The sequence below is a fragment of the Leptosomus discolor genome, chromosome 17, assembly GCF_034619465.1.
Source record: "Leptosomus discolor isolate bLepDis1 chromosome 17, bLepDis1.hap2, whole genome shotgun sequence".
Lineage (NCBI taxonomy): Eukaryota > Metazoa > Chordata > Aves > Leptosomiformes > Leptosomidae > Leptosomus > Leptosomus discolor.
In genome coordinates, this window is record NC_141407.1 from 1336733 (window position 1) to 1358261 (window position 21529).

Sequence of the window (21529 nt, forward strand, 5' to 3'; positions counted from 1 at the left end):
CATTTTCTAATACCTTGTCCCTGTATGACTTGTCGGTAATTGCATTGCACGGTTTTTGTATGGTTTCCAGACATGAATATGCCTTCCACAAAGAACATAAAAAGAACCAGAAAACATTCAAAGAATCTTTCAAATTTTCCCAACACCAAAAGGTGAACAAACCACTCTTTCAAAGGCAAAGAAACACATACTTGAGAACCCTGAATTTTAACAAACCCTTCCTTGCTCCATCAATAACGATATTCCTTCCTCCAACTGCGCATCTTCTTGCTTGAACAAAGCAACATAAGCCACACCTCAGAAAACCTCCCTATAGCTGCATATGAAGAATTCTTCAGGAGTCACACAAACAGGTGAAACTAAGCAACATTTCACAACCACCTCTAGGCAGTCACCTCTACTGAGCACACAGTAAGAACTCCCCACTGAGATACTGCATTTTCAGTTGTAATCTGTAACTTCAGTATCCAAATCCTGATCAAATGCCCAATTTTCATCCCTGTATAAAAACTGTCTTCCTGGGATTACAACTCGACAAAAGAGCCAAACATTTTAAGTGGCAACATACGTATTTTGTATTTAAAGACGGGATGGAAAATCCTTGCTCGTTCATTGCTTAGTGGACCATCTCATACTAAAATTGTGATTCTCTGGAAAACTATCCAGGAATGAATCACACTAAGAAGAGATAACAGCCTCCTCCTCACACAACCCAAACAAGCAGTTTTCAGTTATAAGCATCGTTACCAAAGTGAACTTAAGAGAAAGAAGTACTACCAAACCATCCACAAACTCCCTATCATAGGGAATTAAAACAGAGATAGTCCCAGATCTTCCAGGACATTAACAGCAGACTTCCAAGTAAGAAAGATACAACTACACTCTTCAGACTTATATGAAAATGGCAAATGCATTTAGGAAAAGACTTACTTTTTTTATTAGACCTTTAAGAGAAACAAGCAATCCTGTATTAGAAGGATTCAACTATACACTTCCATACCTAGCAGTGTCAAACAGTAGTTTACAATGCAGGACAGAATGCAATCACCTGAAGAACAGTTTCATGCAAAAACACACCTGCTTCAAGCAGCAGATCTTTCATACACAAGGAACTTTCCATTTGGAAGAAAACCCCAAATCATTTGATGTATATTTCAGTATAGCAACCACAGCGTTGCATATGTTCCTCTTCACAACACTGAAAACAAGCTGAAGATTTGCAATGGACTAAGATAACGTGCTATAACATGAAACAACATAAACCCAAACAGCAGTCTTCAGAAAAGGTGCAAAAGTCCACCCTGTTTTATCTTTCCACCAAGCAGCATCTACTTTTGTTTGCAAGTCTCGACTCTCTCAACTTTAAAGAAAACCATCCATCACTCCCACAGGTAAAGAGATGTTTCCAATCAACCCGATGTGCAAGAGCATATTAACTAGGCAAACATTGACTAGGGCACAGGTGCTCCCATACAACTTCTGGGACTTCACGGGAGAGACTCTCCACAACACCCTATCCGCTATACAGAAAGGACCACCATCTACTGGACACCAAACAGCCGATGAAACAACCTTAAGAGGAGTTCAACAATTAAACAACCTGGTAAGTTTTCTGCCTAACCTCAACAGACCCAGGTGGGTAGGGAAAATCACCAAGAAGAATGGGAAAGTCTAAGAGTGTGTAAAACCAGAGCCAAGAGGTTTTTTCCAAAGAAAGCTCACACAGACTCTTGTTGCACTTCTGGGACCAAATTCTTTGGTTTGGGGTTTTGGGGGTTTTCCTGTTGTTTTGGGTTTTTTTATTAGCGGACGTTACAGCACACCCAGGTCGCTGGTATTTACAGGATAACCCCGACAAGCGGTGGCAGCACCGTAGGCACCAGGGACCTCCTTCCCCGCGAAGTGCGGAGCGCCTGCCTCGCTTCGTCCCTCGGGGCCGGGCAAGGAGCAGCCGCCGGCGCCCCGCAGAGCCCCCACGGAGCGAATCCCATCGGCCCCGCGCCGCTGCCTCCCGCGCCGAAGGGGCGAGGCGCCGACAACGGGACCGCGCCGCCGCGCCCGCCGGGCACACAGCTCCCGCGGCCCCGCCGCTCCCAGCCCGCGAAGCGCCGCTCCCGGGCTGCGCGGCCCCGCACGGCTGCGGCGCGGCCCGGCCCGGCCCAGCCCAGCCCGCCCAGCCCCGGCCGCCGCCGCCGCCACAGCTCCCGCGCTCCGGCCCCGGCGCGGGTCCGGCCCCGGCGCCGCCGCAAGGTCACTCGGCCGCCCCCGCCGGCCGGGCCCTCAGCGCCGGCGCTCGGCCCGCACATACTCACCTGCCCGCGCCGGCCGCGCAGCTCCGCGGGCCGCCGGGCGCGGGCGGAGGCGCGGCGAGAGGGAGGGAGAGAGGGAGGGAGCGGGCGGGGGCCGGCCCGCGGCACGGGCCCCCCGGCCGCAGCGCGCCAGGCCGCGGCGATGCGGAAGCGGCCCCCGCTCGGCGCCCCGGGCCCGCAGAGCGGGGGGAGGCGCTGCCCGGCCCGGCCCTTTGTGCGCGGGGACGCGTGCGAGCCGCGCCGCGCCCGGCCTCCCTCCCCTCGCCTCGCCTCCCCGCCTCGCCGCGGGCCCGCAGGGCAGGCGGCCCGGCCCGCCCGGGCACCGCCGCGTTCTTACCGAGGGATCTGTACGGGAAAAAGGGTTAGAACGGAGCCGCACGGCTCCGGGCCCCGCTCCGCGCCGAGCCCAGCGCCACCGACCGCGCAGCGCCACAAAATGGCCGCCTCGATGCGGCGCCACCACCCGCCGCCAGGGAGAGGCGGGGCCTGGGCCAGGCAGCCGGAGGAGGGTGGGACCCGCCGGCGCGCGCACAGCTTCCTGCCGCCCGCCCCGCCGGGGGCATGGCCGCGTGCCAGGGCAGGGGGCCCGTCCGCGGCGCGGAGGGCTGTGCCTGTCCCGGGGTTGGCGGGGGCGGCAGGGCCGGGGCTGGGCCGGGTGCGCAGTCGTCTCCGCTAGAGCGGCAGTAGGTGGCGCCTTTTCTGGCCGTTAATGGCGGCATAACTGGGGGTTACTGCTGAGGAAACGGGAACTCGGGAGGAGGCCCTGAGCTTCCAGCGAGCGGGAGAGCCCCGAGAGGAGAGAGAGGTTGTTCCCGTCTTCCGCAACCCGGGCCCGGTTTCAGAATTAAAATGAAAGATGACCCGGGGTCGGTGCCTTTCGAGCGTCACCGTTCCGTTTGTCCGTTGCCTGACGGAGGACACGTGCGACACGGCTCGCCGGGCAGCCCCCGCCGAAGCAGCCGGGCACGCGCGGGCGATGCTCCTGCCCGGCCTTCCAGCACCCGCGGGCGCCTCGGCAGCCCCGTTCCCCCTGAAAGCGCCCTGCACGGCCTGCCACAAGAACCAAATCAGAAGAAATCATCGCCTCGCGCTGCAAACACTTTTCTAGTGAATTTAGGAGTTCAGCAATTCCGTTAACTTGGCCATTTTCCACCACTTAACAGAAACCAGGGCCAAACTGGGCAGTGGGTGTGTTGTCCTGAGGCAATGGGATCAGGCCTGGGGCTGCTCAGTGCCACAATAACCCCCACTTCGTGATTTGTTTTCCTGTATATCCCCTCTTTCTACTCCCAAATTGTCCTCCTTTACCACCCTTATCCCCTCCCAGTATTTATCCACCGTTAAATTTATCTTCTCACTGTTATCCCTGTTTTTACAGATTTTATACTCTACTCGGTATTTATGATAATGGCTGCCCTGAAAACTTCTGTTCTGTCAAGCTAACATCTCCTTTTTGTCTAGCTAGGCGTGCCACCTGCCTGCACTTCACTCCTTGACTGCTGTAGGGAGTACCCAGTAATTCGTCTTTCTGTAGCACCAGTGGCACTAGGCAGGGCCAGCTGTCAGCTTGCACCCCTTGACACAGCCAAGAGAAGCCGGTGGCTGGGCTCCCTGGAGGCACCCACAGCCAGGCTGGCCAAACCTGCTGGAAAGCTGCTTGCCCAAAGCATGCGGTGGGCAGCAGAACCTGCAGCTCAGGGCCTCGCTCTGCAGCACTGCAGCACTTCAGCACTTCCCAAGGTGCACCGGCCACCCTGCAGCAGGGAGGTGGTGTGGAATAACAAAAGGGCAGCACTGGAATATCCCAAGTCAGAAGAAAACAGACTTTTAAGCTTTTGTGCAATGTGATGAGTCACCACATTGTTTTTTTGTTGCTGAAATAAAGTCTGGTGGAGACTTGTGGTGGTTTCTGTGTGGACTAGCAAAAAAAAACCCAAACTTCATAATACTCAGTAGGTGTCTAGACTATGTCTGCACCAACTCCACACAGGCACATGGGAGAGCAAGTCCCAGTGCCCTGGACAGCTGCTGCAGACCAGCACCTGTCCTTGCACCTCAAGTGTTCTGGGCTGCGCTGGAGCAAAGTCTGGAACAGACGCCCATGACAGATTACCTCTACAGGTCTCCAACTGTCTTCTCAGCCATACCTAAATTTTCATGGGGAGAGAATATTTAGTTCACTCAAGATTAAGAGAAGCAGAGGGTTTTTTTAGAGTGGATGAAAGGGAACAAAATCCTGGAGCAGTGTATTAGGAGTATGTCAAGTGACCAAGGGTACCAAAGAGGAGTTGGCAGCATGATGCAATTACATACCACGAGCAGGAGGAAAAGCGTCTCTGGAAAGCAAAACACTGGTAGGCAGAAGGTTGGAGGACAGGGATCACTGGTAACCACGTCCAACCTGCTCCTCTGTAACATGCCTGGGGTGGAAGGCAGGCAGAGAACAATGGTGTTAGAAAAGAAAGGGATTTGCCTTTACTACATACTAGGAAACTATTCAGAGTGCATGAATTTATCTGTCTCCACCTAAACCAAAGCTGAAGTAGGGTGTTCGGTACACAACTAGGGAAAAAATTTACACAGGACATTTTTAGGTAAAGCTTGAGGGAACCGGCTCCCATTGTACCAATTCCACATCTGAAAAAGTCTTCCTCCTTGCATTATATTTTTGCTACACCATTAGTCTGGAAGCATTGCTCCAATTCCCAGGCTCCTTGCTTCTCCAGCACACTGAAGACACCATTGTGTGAGCACAATCTCTGATCCTGTTCCTTCAGCTGGACAAGTGTGTGACTTGGGTGAATGAACTCAGTTTACATAAATCACAGAATCATGGAATGGTTTGGGTTGGAAGGGTCCTTAAAGACCATCTAGTGTAACGCCCCTGCCATGGGCAGGGACACCTCCCACCAGACCAGGTTGCTCCCAGCCCCATCCAGCCTGGCCTTGAGCACTGCCAGGGAGGGGGCAGCCACAGCTGCTCTGGGCAGCCTGTGCCAGTGTCTCACCACCCTCACAGTCAAGAATTTCTTCCTAATATCTGACCCAATCTCCCCTCTTTCAGTTTGAAACCATTACCCCTTGTCCTATCACTCCCCTCCCTGATCAAGAGTCCCTCCCCACCTCTCCTGCAGCCCGTTTCAGCACTGGGAGGCAGCTGCAAGGTCTCCCCAGAGCCTTCTCTGCTCCAGGCTGAACCACCCCAGCTCTCAGTGATTCATACTGCTTTGTATTTTCCTTTCTGATTACTACCTGTCAACTGCAAGTCTTAATCGTTTCCAGATCATTTAGAAAAATGTTCAACAGAAATAATCCTCACAGATGCCTCCCAGAAATACTCTCCTTATTCCTATCTATACTTATCAAATGTGTCAGTCAGCTATGATATGCCTTATCGTGCCTGTATAGTTACTTTTTTAAATTAAATTAAACACCTTGGTGGTTTTACTATGCCTACTCAGCACAAAAGCACTCTGACTGCTCATTAGTATGAGCTTTTCTTATGAGAGCATCTTGAACCAGCCTCTTGAACCAGCCTTTTTTTATTACTCTGTTTCGGATAGACAGGAAGAATATCAGCTCTGCTCAGTGCTCCCAAGCACTCAGCTTGGCCATTTTAAAAACTGGCATCTGCTTTCTTCCAGTGCAGGACCTTATTCACCATCCTGAAATTTAATCAAAACTGTCTTTAGTGGACAAGAGATCTCTCAGGCCAACTTTTTGGGACCCAGCCTTGGGGAAATGTACCATTTCAAAGCACAGGGCATACACATTGTTAGCAGAAACAATTTGACTGAAAACAGTTGGACCATGACTGACATCACCCCAGACTGACAGAGAGCAGCAAGCCGATCAGTCAGGCAGATATAAGATCAAAGATAAGAGGCAGTATTTTGTAGAGAGCAATAGTGTTTCTGTTAATTTATCCTTTAAAAAAAATCACCAGTAAGTTTGTGGATGGCTGTATAACATTGTCAACAAACCTGTTAACTGACCCTCTTCCTGTCTCCTCAAGTATGGAACAGGTAACTAATTCTGAATTGTCCTTCCTGAAGAAATATTCAATATTTTTTTACTGAATACCACATACAGTTACGTGATATACTCGATCACTGTTTAGAAACACTAAAATCCATCAAGTAGAATTTTTTGCTCCCCTTGTGTATTACCTAATTCCAGTATTGCACTACTGGAAGTTTATTCTATTCCTATTTGTCACACTGGTTCAATTTTTATCACTCTTGCAAAATGGTGACACTAAACCCCACCTTCCTGGTATCCCTGTATTATTACTGTAACACCCTGCAGATGGCTCCAATTAATCACCAAAAAACCCCCCACAGTTCCCCCACTTCTGAGTTACAGGCACTTCCATTTGTAAATATTCTCTCCCTCGTACAAAACAATTTAGTGGTGTACAACTAGAGGTTCATCCTTGGCATTACTTCCTTCCGTCATGGGGAAAATTATCTCCACTATAGATTTTTCCTCATCTTGTCCTGTAAGCATTTTCAAACAAACATTTGTTAAAGGTGTGAAGGAGTTTCCCAAATCTTTATGTCTAGAATTTATATTTCAAATCTTAGGACATAAGAGGTGGTCAGAATCTTCACGATTGGGGGTTCCCTTTTCTCAAAATAATCACAATTTAAGCTATTTTAGTTTTTTAAAAAAATAGCTCAGATCAGGCATTCACTTTGAGAAGAATAACTCATCAAAAGGCCAATGCTGACTTGATGACAGAAAGAGCTTTTAACAGCGTTCACAGAAAATGTAGGAGTTTATCTTTCTGTTCTCTAATGAAAGCCTATGATTTAGCAACTTACTGATTGTGCTGCGTAGTTCAGCCATGAAGGTGGAACGGGAAAGACTGCAAGTAGCCAAGTTTAAGTCTTACCTATAATTTTTTATTATCCATGAAATGCAAAGAACAATTTCATAAACACAGAGTTCTAAAACAAGCTGGGCAAGTGGCATCACACGCTTAATCCAGAAAACATACATGGCCCAAGGATAAAACATGTTGCACACACCTCTAAAACCTATTTACACGTATGGTAGTTTCAAAAATGTTGTGATGAAACATAAGGTGTGAGCCCCACCATATTAAAACTGCTAAAGCTAATAATTTCAAATACAAAGCTGAGGATTAGCAGTGCGTTACAACCAACCAAACCTGTCCTTGGTAACAAAAAAAAAGCACAAGCTTCTGTAACACAATCCACCTTGTGAGACTTAGCTTCAGTTTTTACATGGTTCATCCTCGGGGTAGACCCCACCCAGACCTGAAAACGTCCTGGCGACACAGCGTACTGAATTCAGCAGTTAATGCAGCATCCATCACTCAACAAAACTAATTCGAGGGCTGTCTGCTTAGGCGACTGAAACAAAGGCACTTCGTAATATGGGGTTAAGTCTCCTACTGGAAAGATCAACGAAGGTAAGAAAGGAGAAATACTGATATGAATCAATCTCACCAAACCTTTTAAACACTTTTCCGCACACTTGCAGAGAACAGATTTCCGTGTAAGTCTCTAGTCAGAATTACAGTCTGTCACGCAGAGAAAACTCGAGCCACATGTTCTCATCCCCAGACAAAACATCCAGGCTCAACTGGGCAAGACTCCTCAAAGTGACAGAAGCCAAGGGCCCACAGGCAAACTGAGTAACAAGCAAGGGGCTCCATCACAAGCGGAGGGAAAAACCCCAACCAACAAACCCAGACTGCATTAAGACATTGCACTTTATCTGCTCTCCCCACCATCTCCACCACTCACGTGCCAACTAAAATGGTACTGCAGCTGGAGCTGACAATGTACTCTGCCATCCCCCTCCCCCTGTTAGTCAAGTTTGCTTGCCTTACTTAAAAAAAAAAACTGCACAAAAAACACACAATGGAGGGGACAGCAAAGTGCGTCATCATTGTATCATAAACTCTGTAACACAGAAGGATGTTTTGGATTAATGCACACTGGTCTGTACAAGCATCACCCAAAAAAAAAAGACAAAACCAAGGGAAAAAAAAGCAAAAAATACTCAGTTTCAGAAAAAAAATGTTCTGAACTGCAAATACAACACAACTGTGAAGGCACATAGCCACACTGAGGCATCATTTTCCTCAAGAAATGCCAAGCTTCTTCCTCTCTGAGAATTTCTCGCAGCACACCACGCCTGAGCAGCACAGACCCAGCTGCAGGATACCCCCCTCAAACAGGGACAGCGGGAGGGCAGGCAACAGGCCGGGTCTGTGCGGCAAACAGAACACCTACACTGGCTGTTTTACACTGAGAAGCAACAATCTCTCACCAGGATTCCACTGGCCCAGGAGTAACACACCAATTTAATTTTCTTATTAGAAAATACATTTCCAAATAAATTATGTTTTAGCATGAATTTCTGTGTGTCAATAGAAATACGGTGGGTGTTCTATCATCCTGCCTTTCTCCAGGTTAAAGGTGAGTTCCATTTTTGGCTTCTTAGACTTTGTGATCACAAAGGGTGCTTTTCCAGTCAAATTGCAAATGTCAAAAACCACAAGTGCTGCATAATTTGTTCAGGAATGTACAGAAAATACATTTTAATCCACATCCAGTCCACAGATAGTGATGTTTTCTCAGTGCTGAGTCCATTTAATGCTTTTGAGGTCAATTCCATCCTGCACCATTTCCCAGAGAGGGCTGTAAAGAAAGGAGAAAAATTACGTCTATCCAAAATGCACAGGACAATGGCAACAATAACCAAACAGACAACTTCATCAACTACACAAAAAATTAGGAGATACCTATCTTCTCCTTCTGGAGGTCAGCAAGCTTCAGAAAATCAGCCCTCAACTATGTCCTCAGCCCAAAACACAAGAGGTGAGAGGGCAGGTGCTCCACCTCATTTCCCACTCCCACTTTAGGCATAAAGTACTCGTGTCTCTTAGAAGCTGAGCCCTGGCATTCAATACTCTCCAGATGAGTCAGAAGTCTTTCCGTTTCACCAAAATAAAACAACTTACTGATACAAACTTAGTAATACCGTCTCTGGCTTAGACACTTCTAGGTACTGCCCTATGTGCTTACCCTATTCGTATTCTTTCCCTGACCAAAGGCAAGATCTGGGGGAAGGTTTGTTATCAGTTTGTTTCTTTAAAAATTTGTCACTCATGTTAAGATCAGGCCCACTACCCACTCTGGCAACACTGCTTACTTACGTACAGTGACACCATCAGATTTCTGAAGCAAACAATTACTTTCAACTAAATCCAGCTCTTCAAATGACTATCATACCTAGGCAGTCTTTATGCTCAGTATGATGGCTCACCTCATTTCCCTCAGCCTCTTGACATGCTGTATGCACTTCTGCACTGTATAATCCACTTCTTCTTCTGTAGTGAAACGACCAATACCAAACCTAAACCAACAGAAAACCATTAAGGACTAGAATAATGTGCATACGGAGGCTGGAACGAATCCACCACCTACTTTTAGCAGAACAGAAAAATATTCAGAAGCATTAGGGAAGGCCATTCCACACACCTTATGGATGAGTGAGCCAAGTCTTCATCTGTTCCAATTGCCCGCAAAACATAGGAAGGCTCCAGAGAAGCTGACGTGCAAGCACTAGGGAAGGCAGACAAATTTCAAACTTCTGTTCATGTGCAGAGGCTACACTGAGGTAACACTTCACTAATCTCCTCCAATACAGAACAGGCCGCCACTGACAGACATTTACTGTTACTGTGACTCCTTATACAACTTACACCAGCTTCCCCAGCCTCTCAGAAACCACCAGTGAACACAACCAAGAGTGGTGTTTCTGCTGCTGAAGAAAAACAATGGAGGAGGCAGGCATTAGAGGGGAAGGAAGGTAATAAATTAGGAGCAGGAGGTAAGAAGAGAGAACACAGATAACGCAGGAGGAATAAATGCGATGCCAAACAGAAGCAGCAGGAATGCAGACTAAGAGGTAGCTGAAGTGAAGGCCATGAAAAAAAAAGACAAAGGAGCCAAAACAGAACTAGCAAGAGAAGGTGACATACCAACAGGAACATCGAAAAAGAAAAAGAGACTTTGCAAGCTGCTGTTTGGCAGCAGAACAAATAAATGAAAGACAGTGCACAGAGGAATCCAGAGCACGATGTGCTAGTTCCAGTTGTCAGCAGAGAGAACTTCCATTTCGAAGCAGTTGGCAAAACTGTTTCCATGTCACTCCATTTTTACAGGTAGCAACACGCAGCACAAACTGGAGAGCTGTTTACAGCTCTCTCATGCACAAAGCAGAGCCTCAGAAGAGATATTCAAATTACAGAAGTGTTCAGCTTCAGAGACAGTCATGTGGAGACTTGTTCTTCCTGTTCACAGGGCCAGCACATTTGTAATTAAGCTATGCCGACTGCTTTGTTCTCAAAGGTGAGGAAAGGAGGGCATCTTTACACTCCATTAAGCATCAAGTTTGTCTTAGTAAGAGAAATGTAACTCATGACTCCCATAGAGTCAACATAGCTCCATAAAAATGTCTTTCATTAGTGCCTGTATTTAAAGCAAAAGCAGAAAGAAAACAGAATACACTTTTATGGAGCTCTGTTGAGCTTTGCTAGATTTTATTTATGACCTGCCACTTGTATGAAATCCTGCTGAAGGCCAGAAGCTGCTCAAATGCTGGTAGCCTTCAGAATGAAAGCGTCACTGGCAGTTACAAGTCAAGGCTACTCCGATCACAGGTAACCAGTCTGAAGGCTGGCAGGTCGGAAGTTCCAGGTTGGTTTTTCTGGTTTTGTTTGGGGGGTTGTTTTGCTTTCACAATGACTAGATTTGACCTTCATTTGAAATGTGCCACTTCAGAGAAATACCACCTTAGAATGCAATCAATGCCAGGCTGTCTCATTAACCAAATACGCAAATACAGGGCACAGAGGAGACGACTTAGTTTGTACCTCCACTACCAGACGCTATTTTGTCTCCAAAATACACTGCTATCCTTCCCACACGTTCCACCTACCTTCCTGAAGACAGAGCCACGTCTTTCAGAGCCATCAGAAGACTCTCCCCTTCCACATATGCAAAAGATAAATTGATGCATCCTACACACAAATAAAAGAAATAGAAAAAACACTTCCATCAACTGAAATTTAGGGCAAATCCTACCCCACTTGGCAGTGCTTGCATAACGTGGGGCTGAAGTGAATCACTCAGTCATGGCCAGTAACACCAAGGAGCTAGATGGTCCCAACAGGCTGCTGTTACCTGGATAGCGATGCTCTCTATCTCCATTCATAACCACATCAGGAACTTCACTCATTATTTTTGTAACCAGTCGTTCTGCCAGTTGTGAGATTCGCTTATGGTCATACTAGCAAAGAAACCAGAAAAGAGACCAAAATCATGAACAGTGTACAGTTGGACCTCACCCAAACTGCTTTGCATCACCAGCCGTGAGCAGACTGAAGCAACTGGGTTTGTTTAGACCAGGGGAAGAACACATCTGAAATGTGAAGAAACTGCCAAACTTTGCCCACTCCAGAGACTGTTTTAAGAGAATTATGAGTTCGGTCCTAGCTAGCTCAGCCTTCAAAAACATTCCAGACCATTCAGAAAGATCTACATATACGAGCTGCCAAACTGGCTTTCACAAAAGCACCAAGTTCTTTGTGTTTAAAGACCAGTTAGATAAACACGTAAGACGATGCCTTGTGAACAGGGGAAAGAGCATCTGTTACGGGAAGCGCCCCTTCCTTCCCCAGGGCTCCTCACACTGCGTTACATAAAGACAGGGACTCACAAATTACCATGAGCGCAGCTTTTACAACACAGAACCTACCCAATGAGAACTGCCCACACGCAGCGTCTCACTCTAGACACAAAAATGAGGTCCCCCCCACTACCAAAGCAGTATGCTGTGGTACTGGCTCCAGTGCACAAAAATGGCCAGATGCATGCGTGCAATTCCTGCGCGTTTACATGCCTGAAAAAGCTTCAGAAGAAGGCACGGCCATCTCAAATATTACTTGGTTTAGAAATGCCAAAACTCTGCCAGGTGAGGAAGAGAACTCAGATGTGAAGCCTGGGCAGAACTCGGGCTCTGCAGGCCTCCAGCCTCTGCCTAGGCCTCCGTGACCACCCAGCTCAGACTGCCTGTCTCCTGGGAAGAAGCCTGGTCCTGTGGATGCAGATACCTGCCTTACACATCCCACTGGCACTGTATGAAAGGACTGGTACATTCCAGCTGTAAGGAATGCACTGGCACCCACACACAGGTAGAGCAACACACAGAGCCTCAGACACCAGACCTAGCAAATAAACCTTGCTGCCCAAGCTAGGGAAAAAAAAAAATAATTCTTAGTTGCAAAGCTGCAGTAAACTTGAACTTATATACATTTAATAGGTAAGAAAATGGACCAGGAAGTCTTATTTTTCCTAATAGACATGACATAAACATCATTCATTCCATTCCAGAGATGCTGCTAATACATGTGTACAGAATGGAGAGATGAGAACAGGCACTTAAAGCCGTATTTCAGTGAAACTGTCAACTGTAAACCTGTTGTAGAAAACCATGATTCAAACCACTTCAAGAAAAAAGGAAACTTAAGAAATCTGAAAATCAACTTCTAATTACCCCAAAACCTCCCTGAAGACCTCAAAACATTTACTTAATGTTACAACACAAGAATCAAATTGAATTCAGGCACATGGACACAAAAAGACCTAAGGAATCTAAGACCTAACTGACCCTGTTACATTATTTTCTGGAATTCAGGACAAACACCTTCTCCCACATACCTCCATCTCTTGCTGTGCCACTTCACACGCTGCCCCCAGGCCCACAGCTAAAGGAGTGGGCACAGTCCCCGACCGCAGTCCTCTCTCCTGGCCTCCTCCGCTCTGCAGCGGTTCGAGCCTGACGCGTGGTCGACGGCGAACATAGATAGCACCGACCCCTTGAAAACGAGGAGAGCTGTTTTAGTACACACCCACGGTTCTGAAATTAGGAAAAGGGCCTCCAAGGTTTGGAAACACTCCTTATTTCCACAGCAAACACATATTTGGACACCTCACTGGAGAAAAACACAATGAACACAAATAGAAACACGGTATTTTCTAGGAAACGACATTTGCTCCCACCGTTCATGTTCCTCTCCACGCAGGCTCCCAGAACTTCAGCCATGGGAGAAGCTCCGTTTCTCGCAGTGTGCTCCAGACACCTCCGCATGCGGCACTTCCCTCACTTCTCACCACTCCTGCACACAGCTGGAGTTCAGCCCTCTGCACCGAATTTTTCATGTGCAGACATTTCATTCACTGATGCTCCCCTACTGACTTCCAACGGAAAGCTCTAGAAGAATTCCCTTCTCTGGATTACCAGGCCAGCGCCAGCCCCAGGGATCCTCTCCCTTTCTTCTCATTAGGGAGACTCAGCAGCAGCACCAATTTCCGAAGGGCAGATTAGATGAGCTGGTTTTGACAGCCAGCCAATGTCACTCTCTAGTCTCCTCACCTAGAAACTTGATTTCCGTGTCTTCATATGCCTCGGCACACCTAACGAGTGACTGTCACCACAGGAAGGAGGGTTGCAACTTCTGCTCTTAGTAAGTTATGAAAATTTATGTCTGTCACCTGCCGAAAGTTACTGGTTGAAAACTTAGTCCTCATCTAGAGATATGCCTTCAGCTCTCAGGAGACTTGTACAGAAAAAGAAGACATATTGAAAAAAAAATAATTTCGCCCTTTGTTTCTGAATAGTACATAGAACACCACAAACCTGATTTCTGTCTTTCTACATTCAACGCTACAAACTAGACGGCCCATGAGAGTGATAACAGCTGAACTTTTACTATTTGAGAGTCAACTAGAAAATCCATAGAGTATTTTAAACCCAATTCTGCAAAGAACATGCATAAATGGGGTGGGGTGGGGGGGTGAGGAGGCCTCTGGAAGTAGAAAACAACCCAAATCATTAAGAAATTAAACTTTCCAGTTACCTTTTGATCTCCTCATTGCAAGTTACACTTGAGTCTAAACTTTGCCCTATAACTCAGTGATACAATTTCAACCATTTCAGCATCAATGCTGCTTCACACCAAGCAGATGACTTCCGAAAAGCCACTCCTCCTCATGCTGCCACCATCATAAGATACTCTTTTTTTCCTTTGGCAAAGCCACCGCACAGCCCATCAGCACTAAAGATCCACTTACAGCAGCAGCAAGTCTGGCAGTGGTGCCTGAACTACTCCAATGCCAGTCTTAAAATAGTTTTCTACAGTTTAAGTAACGGTCGCTATAACAAACAAGTTTGACTTCACACCTTGTGTAGTCACCTTAAGGTAGGCATGGAAACAACAATTCTCTAGAAAAGCATTTCAGTAAGTACCTTTGGGCCCGTAAATTTTATGGCCACTGATGCTCATTAGATCAATTTTCATGTTGTTGACATCCACAGGAATTTTACCAACTGCTTGCGCAGCATCTGTGTGGAAGAAAACCTTACGTGCCCGGCAGATCTCACCTGTAACAAAAACAAAAAAGCAAAACCACCCCACATTATCTCACCTAATTGTTATGATTTCCATGATTCCAACAATGAGTCTAAAGTTCATAGTTATCAGTTTATAGCAGGGACCAGTTCTGAGGTGACAAAGGAAGAAGTGGGTGCTGTCATGTTCCTTTTACAGCAAGTGTCTAAAGCTTTGCAGGAGCTATTCTAGCTGATGCCCAGCTGGGCACAGGTTTAGGCAGGTCAGCAGGTAAGACTACAGTGAATTTCTTCATCTGAGAAGTTTAAAAGTCTTCTGCTGTTAAGAAGTGAGATTCTTCCCAAACTCACACCTACCAAGTTTAAGTACAAATGGCTGCACGGGACATCCACGTTTACCCACAGGGATGACTCCACAGCTGGACCAAATTAAATTTTTTTTCCTTGATTATTCTTCTTCTCAACACCAGTCCAGTCCAAGCCAGCCTTACTTTCAAGTTTATGCTTGACAAGTATTTTTATGCCTTTTCCTCTATTTTCCAAGTTTTGCAATACTCAGCTTCAAAAACGTCCTCAGAATTGGCACTAGTCCTCACGCACGCTGGTTACCCCCACCTGAAGTCACTCAAGCCTGTAATCAACGGTTTTGCATCCAGAGCTAAAATAATGTAATGTCCACGGGCAATGAACTTGAATATTCTTTTTCTCATCAAAAACCTCACAACTCGCCTTCCACAGAATCCACACCTAGCACAGTTGTTTCCCAGCCCCCTCGTTTGCACAACACGTTCAGCACCACCTTTCACAGCAGCTGTCCTCTGGCGGCCCAGCAGGAACAGCCTCACGCTAACAGGGCCTTAGGTCAGCTCTGCGAGGCCTCAGTCCTGGCCCATCAGACCTGCTATCAAGGTGTTACGAGAACTTACTGTGGGAACCAGAGCTTGGTACCAGCTACCTCTGGCATTTAAGCACAGGACAACACAAACGGCCTCAACAACATAAGCACAGGAGGAAAATAGAGCCCTTAGGCCTATAAGCAACTCACTGATGGTCAATTACCTGTCAAGGAAGAAATACAACTGTCCTGGTTTGGGCTAAATCAGAACTAATCCTGGTTTAGTGCTTTAACTTTTAAGTCTCCTCAAACTAACGGCATTTTCTGAAACAGCAGCATGTTTTTCCAGACAGTGACTGCTTCTAGCAGTGATAAGGCCTGATGTTTATAGTTTGTACCAAGGAATGGGATGCAGAGAGGCCCTTGCTTATACTCGTTCTTATAGAGACCAAGGTCACTGCTAGATCTCGTACTCCATGTTGGGGTGCAGGGAGTGAAAAGGGTCACAAGCACGAAAAAGGGTCGCACCTACAGGGAGGAGCGAACTGGACAGGTGACCCAAACCTGACCAAGAGAGTGTTCCATCCCATACATGTCATATTCAGTATAAAGTTGAGAGATCACGAGAGTCTCACTCTCTTGCTCTCTTCTTCACAGCCGACATCTGAGGAGGACTCTGTCTGTTCTTCTGTCGTCGATTGCGATCCGTGCATCCCTGAATCCAGTGCCTGAGTCCAGCTCCTGCATCCCGTCCCTGTCTGCTGCCGAGTCCAGCCTGGGACTGCCCCAGTGCCAGCCCTGCAGTGTGGTGATGACGTATTGTCATCAGGGTGGGGGGAGTTGGGTTCGGTATTGGTTTTGTATATATTTGTACATATTGTATATATTTCATTATTTCCGTATTCTTATTATTAACTTTTCTTTTATTGTTATTGTTTCATTAAAGCTCTTTTAGTTTTCTTTTCGAAACCATAAAGTCTCTCTCCCTTGTTCTCTTTCCTTTTCCCTTTTGGGAGGGGAGAGAGGTTAGTAGAGAGCATCTGTCATTTGTTAGTGGCCGGCCCAGCCTCAAACCGTGACAACCACCTTGAAGAGCCCTGGGGAAAATGCTGCTTTGAGCATAATAAAGAAAAAAAAAGCCTGCAGCAGCCAAGCAAAGGAAAGATCAGCTGCACAACAGGGTAAGATGCCTGGGAAGACAATGCCCTTCAGAACCATGCAGTATAAACTCCAGGGCAGAGGGCAGATGCCAAAGCCTAAAAACTGTCTAAAAACTCAAACATCTTATGAAAGGAAATCTTGAATATGGAGGGTGTGGGGTTTAGCACTGTAATGGGAAACATTATCATGGAATCACCGTGGGATCCAGGGAGCTGCGTATGTGGGCCATCTGCTCACCCCGCCTGCTCCAACGACCCTGGTTCTCCAGTTCTCCCTTCACCGGCTTTGCCAGGTTGCTTTGAGGTCCCTGTCTCTTCATCTGCCTGCTCAGAGCCTGGCTCAGCCTCTCCCTGCCTCCTGTTGCAGAAACCTGGCTCTTCAGCAGCATTTTGACCTCCAAACCAATTGTTCATGACTCTATAGGGCGATAATGGGGGCGGGGGGGCAGGGGGGGAGGTATGTCTAAGAGTGGTGCTCACCATCCCCTGCTCTCCCAAATTCTGCACATTTCCCCTTTTAAACACTACAAGTACTCAATAAACCATTATAGTATGTATACAGTTATTCTGTGCCATTTTTCATCCATCATACAATTCAGAATGAAACTAGAAACCCTGCAGCTGATCTGTACTACAAGGATGTAATTGCTGCAATTACTAACTGTAAAAGCACTGAATTTCTTACTCGTTTCCCTTCTAAAATAAGTTTTCATTTGGGACAGCATTATTATTTATTCCTTAACTATACTACACCTAATCTTCTGCATCAGTAGTACTTGGCTGTGAAAACATTAAGTAACATGAAGCAGAAGCAACATCAGAAGGCTCTGGAAGCCATGGTGTACTTACCGATGTCATGAATTGGCTGCTTTACCCCTATTTCATTGTTCACAGTCATTACAGAAACCAAACTTGTATCTGGCTGAAACGCAGCCTCCAACTCCTGGTAAAACATTCAGACAGACAGAAGTTGTAACTAACGGCAGAAGCAAGATTCCTGTACACACCTGCCATTTGTGAGCAACTCTTAACCACCAGCACCCGAACCAGCGCGTTACCAGCAGACCCTGTCAAGGCTCAGAGGAACAGTCCTGGCGAGAGCACTAACCCACGGGAACACGACACTAACCCATGGGGACATGACATTTCTGCATGAAGAAGAGCATGATAAACCGCATTTCTGCACAGCCTCACCCTGGTGGGCACCATGCCACCTGACCTGATCAAATCAAGTCAGAACAGGCTTTTGCTACGTCTCATACATTCCGCTGAACTATTTTCTTTAATGAATTAACCACCCACGAAATGGCTTAAGCCACATCTAGACAAAAGGAGGGTGGCTCTAAAGGAACCACAGTGTACACAAGAAAGCGCCGTGCAAGGAAGGAGTCTGTCAGCAAAGTTCTCCGAGAACATGACTGACACTTCTGCGCCTGCAAGCCTGATCCCTCCACCCCACCACATGCACACAACATCTCTCCAAGGCAGATGACGGCCAGAAATAAAACTGACGCTGTCCTGTGCTACAGGACAAACGATGAAACAAGCACACACAACTTCTAAACGCCAGGACCGCAGCCAGCACACCCAGAAGGGTCAGTTCACAGAGAAGCAATTGGAAGGGCAGGGCTGCAATCGCTGCGTCTGATGCCTTGAGTAGCTCAGGTCACGACACTTCATCCCTAACTCCTGTACCAAAGCCAGCTCGATCCTAGGAGTGTACCGGGCTCTCTACAGGGTGTGCAAGACCTCCACCTGCATCAGCATGGAGGACAGCAGCTCAGTGGCGGGAAGAGATGGATGCTTTGGTGGAGCAAAAGTCTATAGCACCAGACAGAACAGAAAATCCTTCTCCCACTGTGACGGAGACCCGACTGTGACTCTCATTCTATCCTGTGATATTTACCATCCATGCCTCTTTATCGTCAAGAGGATACAAGATCCTCTTGAGCACCAACTAGAAGCAAAAACCTCTTCTGTTTTCTTTGTGTCAGTAAACAACCTACCTTCAGATCTATGAGCCCATTTTTTTGAACAGGTAGATAGGTGACCCGAAATCCTTCTGCCTCCAAGGAGCGGCAAGAATCCAACACGCACTTGTGCTCTGTTTGCGTACTAATGATGTGCTTTTTTCTGGATTTATAGAACCTTGCAACACCCTGTCAGGCACAATTCATGAACAAGAAATTTGCTGTTAGACCGCTGCAGAAAGCAAGCTTTACACAAAGTCATTGTAAACAAGAAATTACTACTTAGATATAATTAATTTGGACCTTCCCTGTTCACCCTAAGGTCATGAATCTAAAAGATACTGATGTGTAATCCACACTACATATTTCCATCAGCACTCATTTTTCAAAGCATCTCCCTTTTCAAAAAGTCTGTGAAAATGTTAACTGATGTAAGCTCTAGATACTATTAACAGAAAGACTTTTTTAAAAACATTCGCAGCGGAGCCATATACAAGAACTCTGAAAAACCACATACAAAAGGTTAAAACACTACCTAGTCTTAGTCAGAAAAAAGCTTGTAATCAGTATTTCCACTATACTTCACGACAAAGGTTTTAATTATGTAAGCAGAAGGATTGCATTTGGGGCATGTACGATAAATATTGCGTATTATACTCTATCCTCAAAACCACATCCTGGGCTCCAAAATATCCTGGTATTTCTGCCATGTACGTAGCAGAATACCCCAAGGAGTAAATCCAGGAATGCAAATACCTGCTAACTAGGCCAACATATTAGCATTTAAACTGTTGAAAGATGCATACAGTTCTTAAAAGCCTAAGTTTAACAGAATAAATAACTATCAGTATAATCCTTTTACCTTAATTGCCATATTATTTGATTCTGTTGCACCACTAGTAAAGATAATTTCCCTTGAATCAGCTCCTATTAAATTTGCAACTTGCTGTTTAAAAAGAAACACAAATTTGATTTGTTAAGATAAAATACAATGAATTCACCATAGCAAAACACACGTAAAGTGTTTTCAATACCCCCCTGAGCCTCGAAAGGATTACAGCTAGTATCTAGCAGAGTTACGCTACAGGTACAGTAGTCTAAATACCTGCACTAATACAAAATACACAGGGAACCCATAGTCACTAACAGCAGTGGTATGAAGTATTGGCCTGTCATAAAAGAACATAAAAGTCAGGTAGACAAAATCCAGTCAATACTACTTCCAAATAAACCATCAAAGACCCATATGTAAGATTAGGAGAATGATAAAACATGAAGTTAGACCAATTACTGCAGCAGCACGCTTGTGACCTCAAGAAACCAAGAATCCTGAGGCACCTTTGCCTAAAATATTGGTTTCTGCCATTCAGTTGCTCTAATCTCACTATTTTTTTCCTGCAATATATCTGCTAAAGTATAGCTGACCAAAGAAGAAGCTGCCAAATCCAGCCCACAGACAACTGACTGCAACAATTTTATCATTGCTTTTGATTTTCTTTCAACACTGAATTTCCTCACCAGCAGAAAAACCACTATGACTGCGGAGAGTCAAGACTCACCTGCCTTGCCTTCTCCATGGCAGCCTCACTCTCCCAGCCGTAGGCGTGGGTCCTGGAGTGGGGGTTGCCATAGTAGGCTGTCAGGTAGGGGAGCATGCTGTCCAGGACACGGGGATCCTGCAGGACACAAAACACCCAGCCTGAGAAATGAAGAAGGAAAAGCATCTTTGCCCACCCCCCGCACACCCTCCATCTGCTGCAGCGCCTCGGTTGAGCTCAGGCCCGATCTCAGAAACTCGAGTTCACCACACGCTATATACAACATCGCCTACGACAAACACAAGCACCGGCCATTATGTTCTGTGCCTCCACACGCCACCTTGATCTGCCCCAGGAGGCTCACAGAAGAACTACAAGGTCTTAAAAAGTCAGAAGTTACCCAGGTAAGTGTTTCGGTTAAATGAAGTTCTCGCTGCCCCTCAGAGCAACGCCATCCCCGCAGCCACGGCTCTAACGCGGCTCCCACCCTGCAGTGCATCCGCAGAACCCAGCCCCTGCGGTGCAGCAGGACAGTCGACAGCGATGAGACGGTCGTGGCGAAGTTACAAGGCCGCCTGGAGGACGCCCTTGGCTCTCCCCGGGCCCCAGATAAAAGCGTCTGTCGTTACAGCTGACCTGAACCGCCGCCGCTCTACCCACGGCCAGCCCGGGGCCGCAGGGAGAGCTCGGAGCTCGGGAACACGCCCGCGCTCCAGATGGAAAGAGCGCTGAAGCAACGTTTACGCCTGCCTTTCTTCCCCGAGCCTCCTGCTCGCCGCGGCAAACCCGCGTAGCCGGGGGGCGAGGCAGCGGCCGCAGGAGTCCTGGCAGCCAGGAGGCTCCGGCCGCGGCCCGAGAACGCGGCAGGCCAGGAACAGGCCCTTACCAGTGGGGTGGTGGCCTGGACATCCATGTAGAGCGGCCGCAGGGCACCGCCTCCATCGCCGCTTCGCCCTGAGGGGAGAGGGGGGGGAGGCCGAGCCGCCGTCAGGCCCCGCGGGAGCGGCGCGACCGCGCTCCGCCGGCCGGGCCCGCCCGCGCCTCGGGCTCCGCTGCCGCCCCCCGCACGCGCAGCGGCTCTGCCCCCACCGCGGCCTTACCCGGTCCCTGTCCCGGTGCCGGGCGCGGTGCTGCCGAGAGCCCCCGGGAGGCTGGGGTCGCCCGTAGGGCCACCAGGCGCCGCGACAGCAGCATGGCGGTGGCGCTGGGCGGAGCGGCTGCCCACCCCTTCCTGTGGCGTCACGGCGCGCACCGGAAGCGAAGG

General features: G+C 47.5%; 1 protein-coding gene across 1 annotated transcript; it reads right to left on the reverse strand.

Moving 5' to 3' along the window:
- Positions 1 to 7194: 7194 nt before the first annotated feature.
- NFS1 (NFS1 cysteine desulfurase) lies at positions 7195 to 21459 on the reverse strand. Its single transcript, XM_086474770.1, has 13 exons — positions 21366 to 21459; positions 21152 to 21219; positions 20287 to 20403; positions 19590 to 19673; positions 18764 to 18916; positions 17607 to 17700; positions 14661 to 14795; positions 13073 to 13230; positions 11537 to 11642; positions 11292 to 11373; positions 9830 to 9913; positions 9615 to 9704; positions 7195 to 8986 (listed from the first exon to the last, which is right to left on the reverse strand). Exons 1-13 carry the CDS (start codon positions 21457 to 21459, stop codon positions 8923 to 8925), a joined length of 1329 nt encoding a protein of 442 aa, XP_086330896.1. The 3' UTR covers positions 7195 to 8922.
- Between the last annotated feature and the right edge of the window lie 70 nt (positions 21460 to 21529).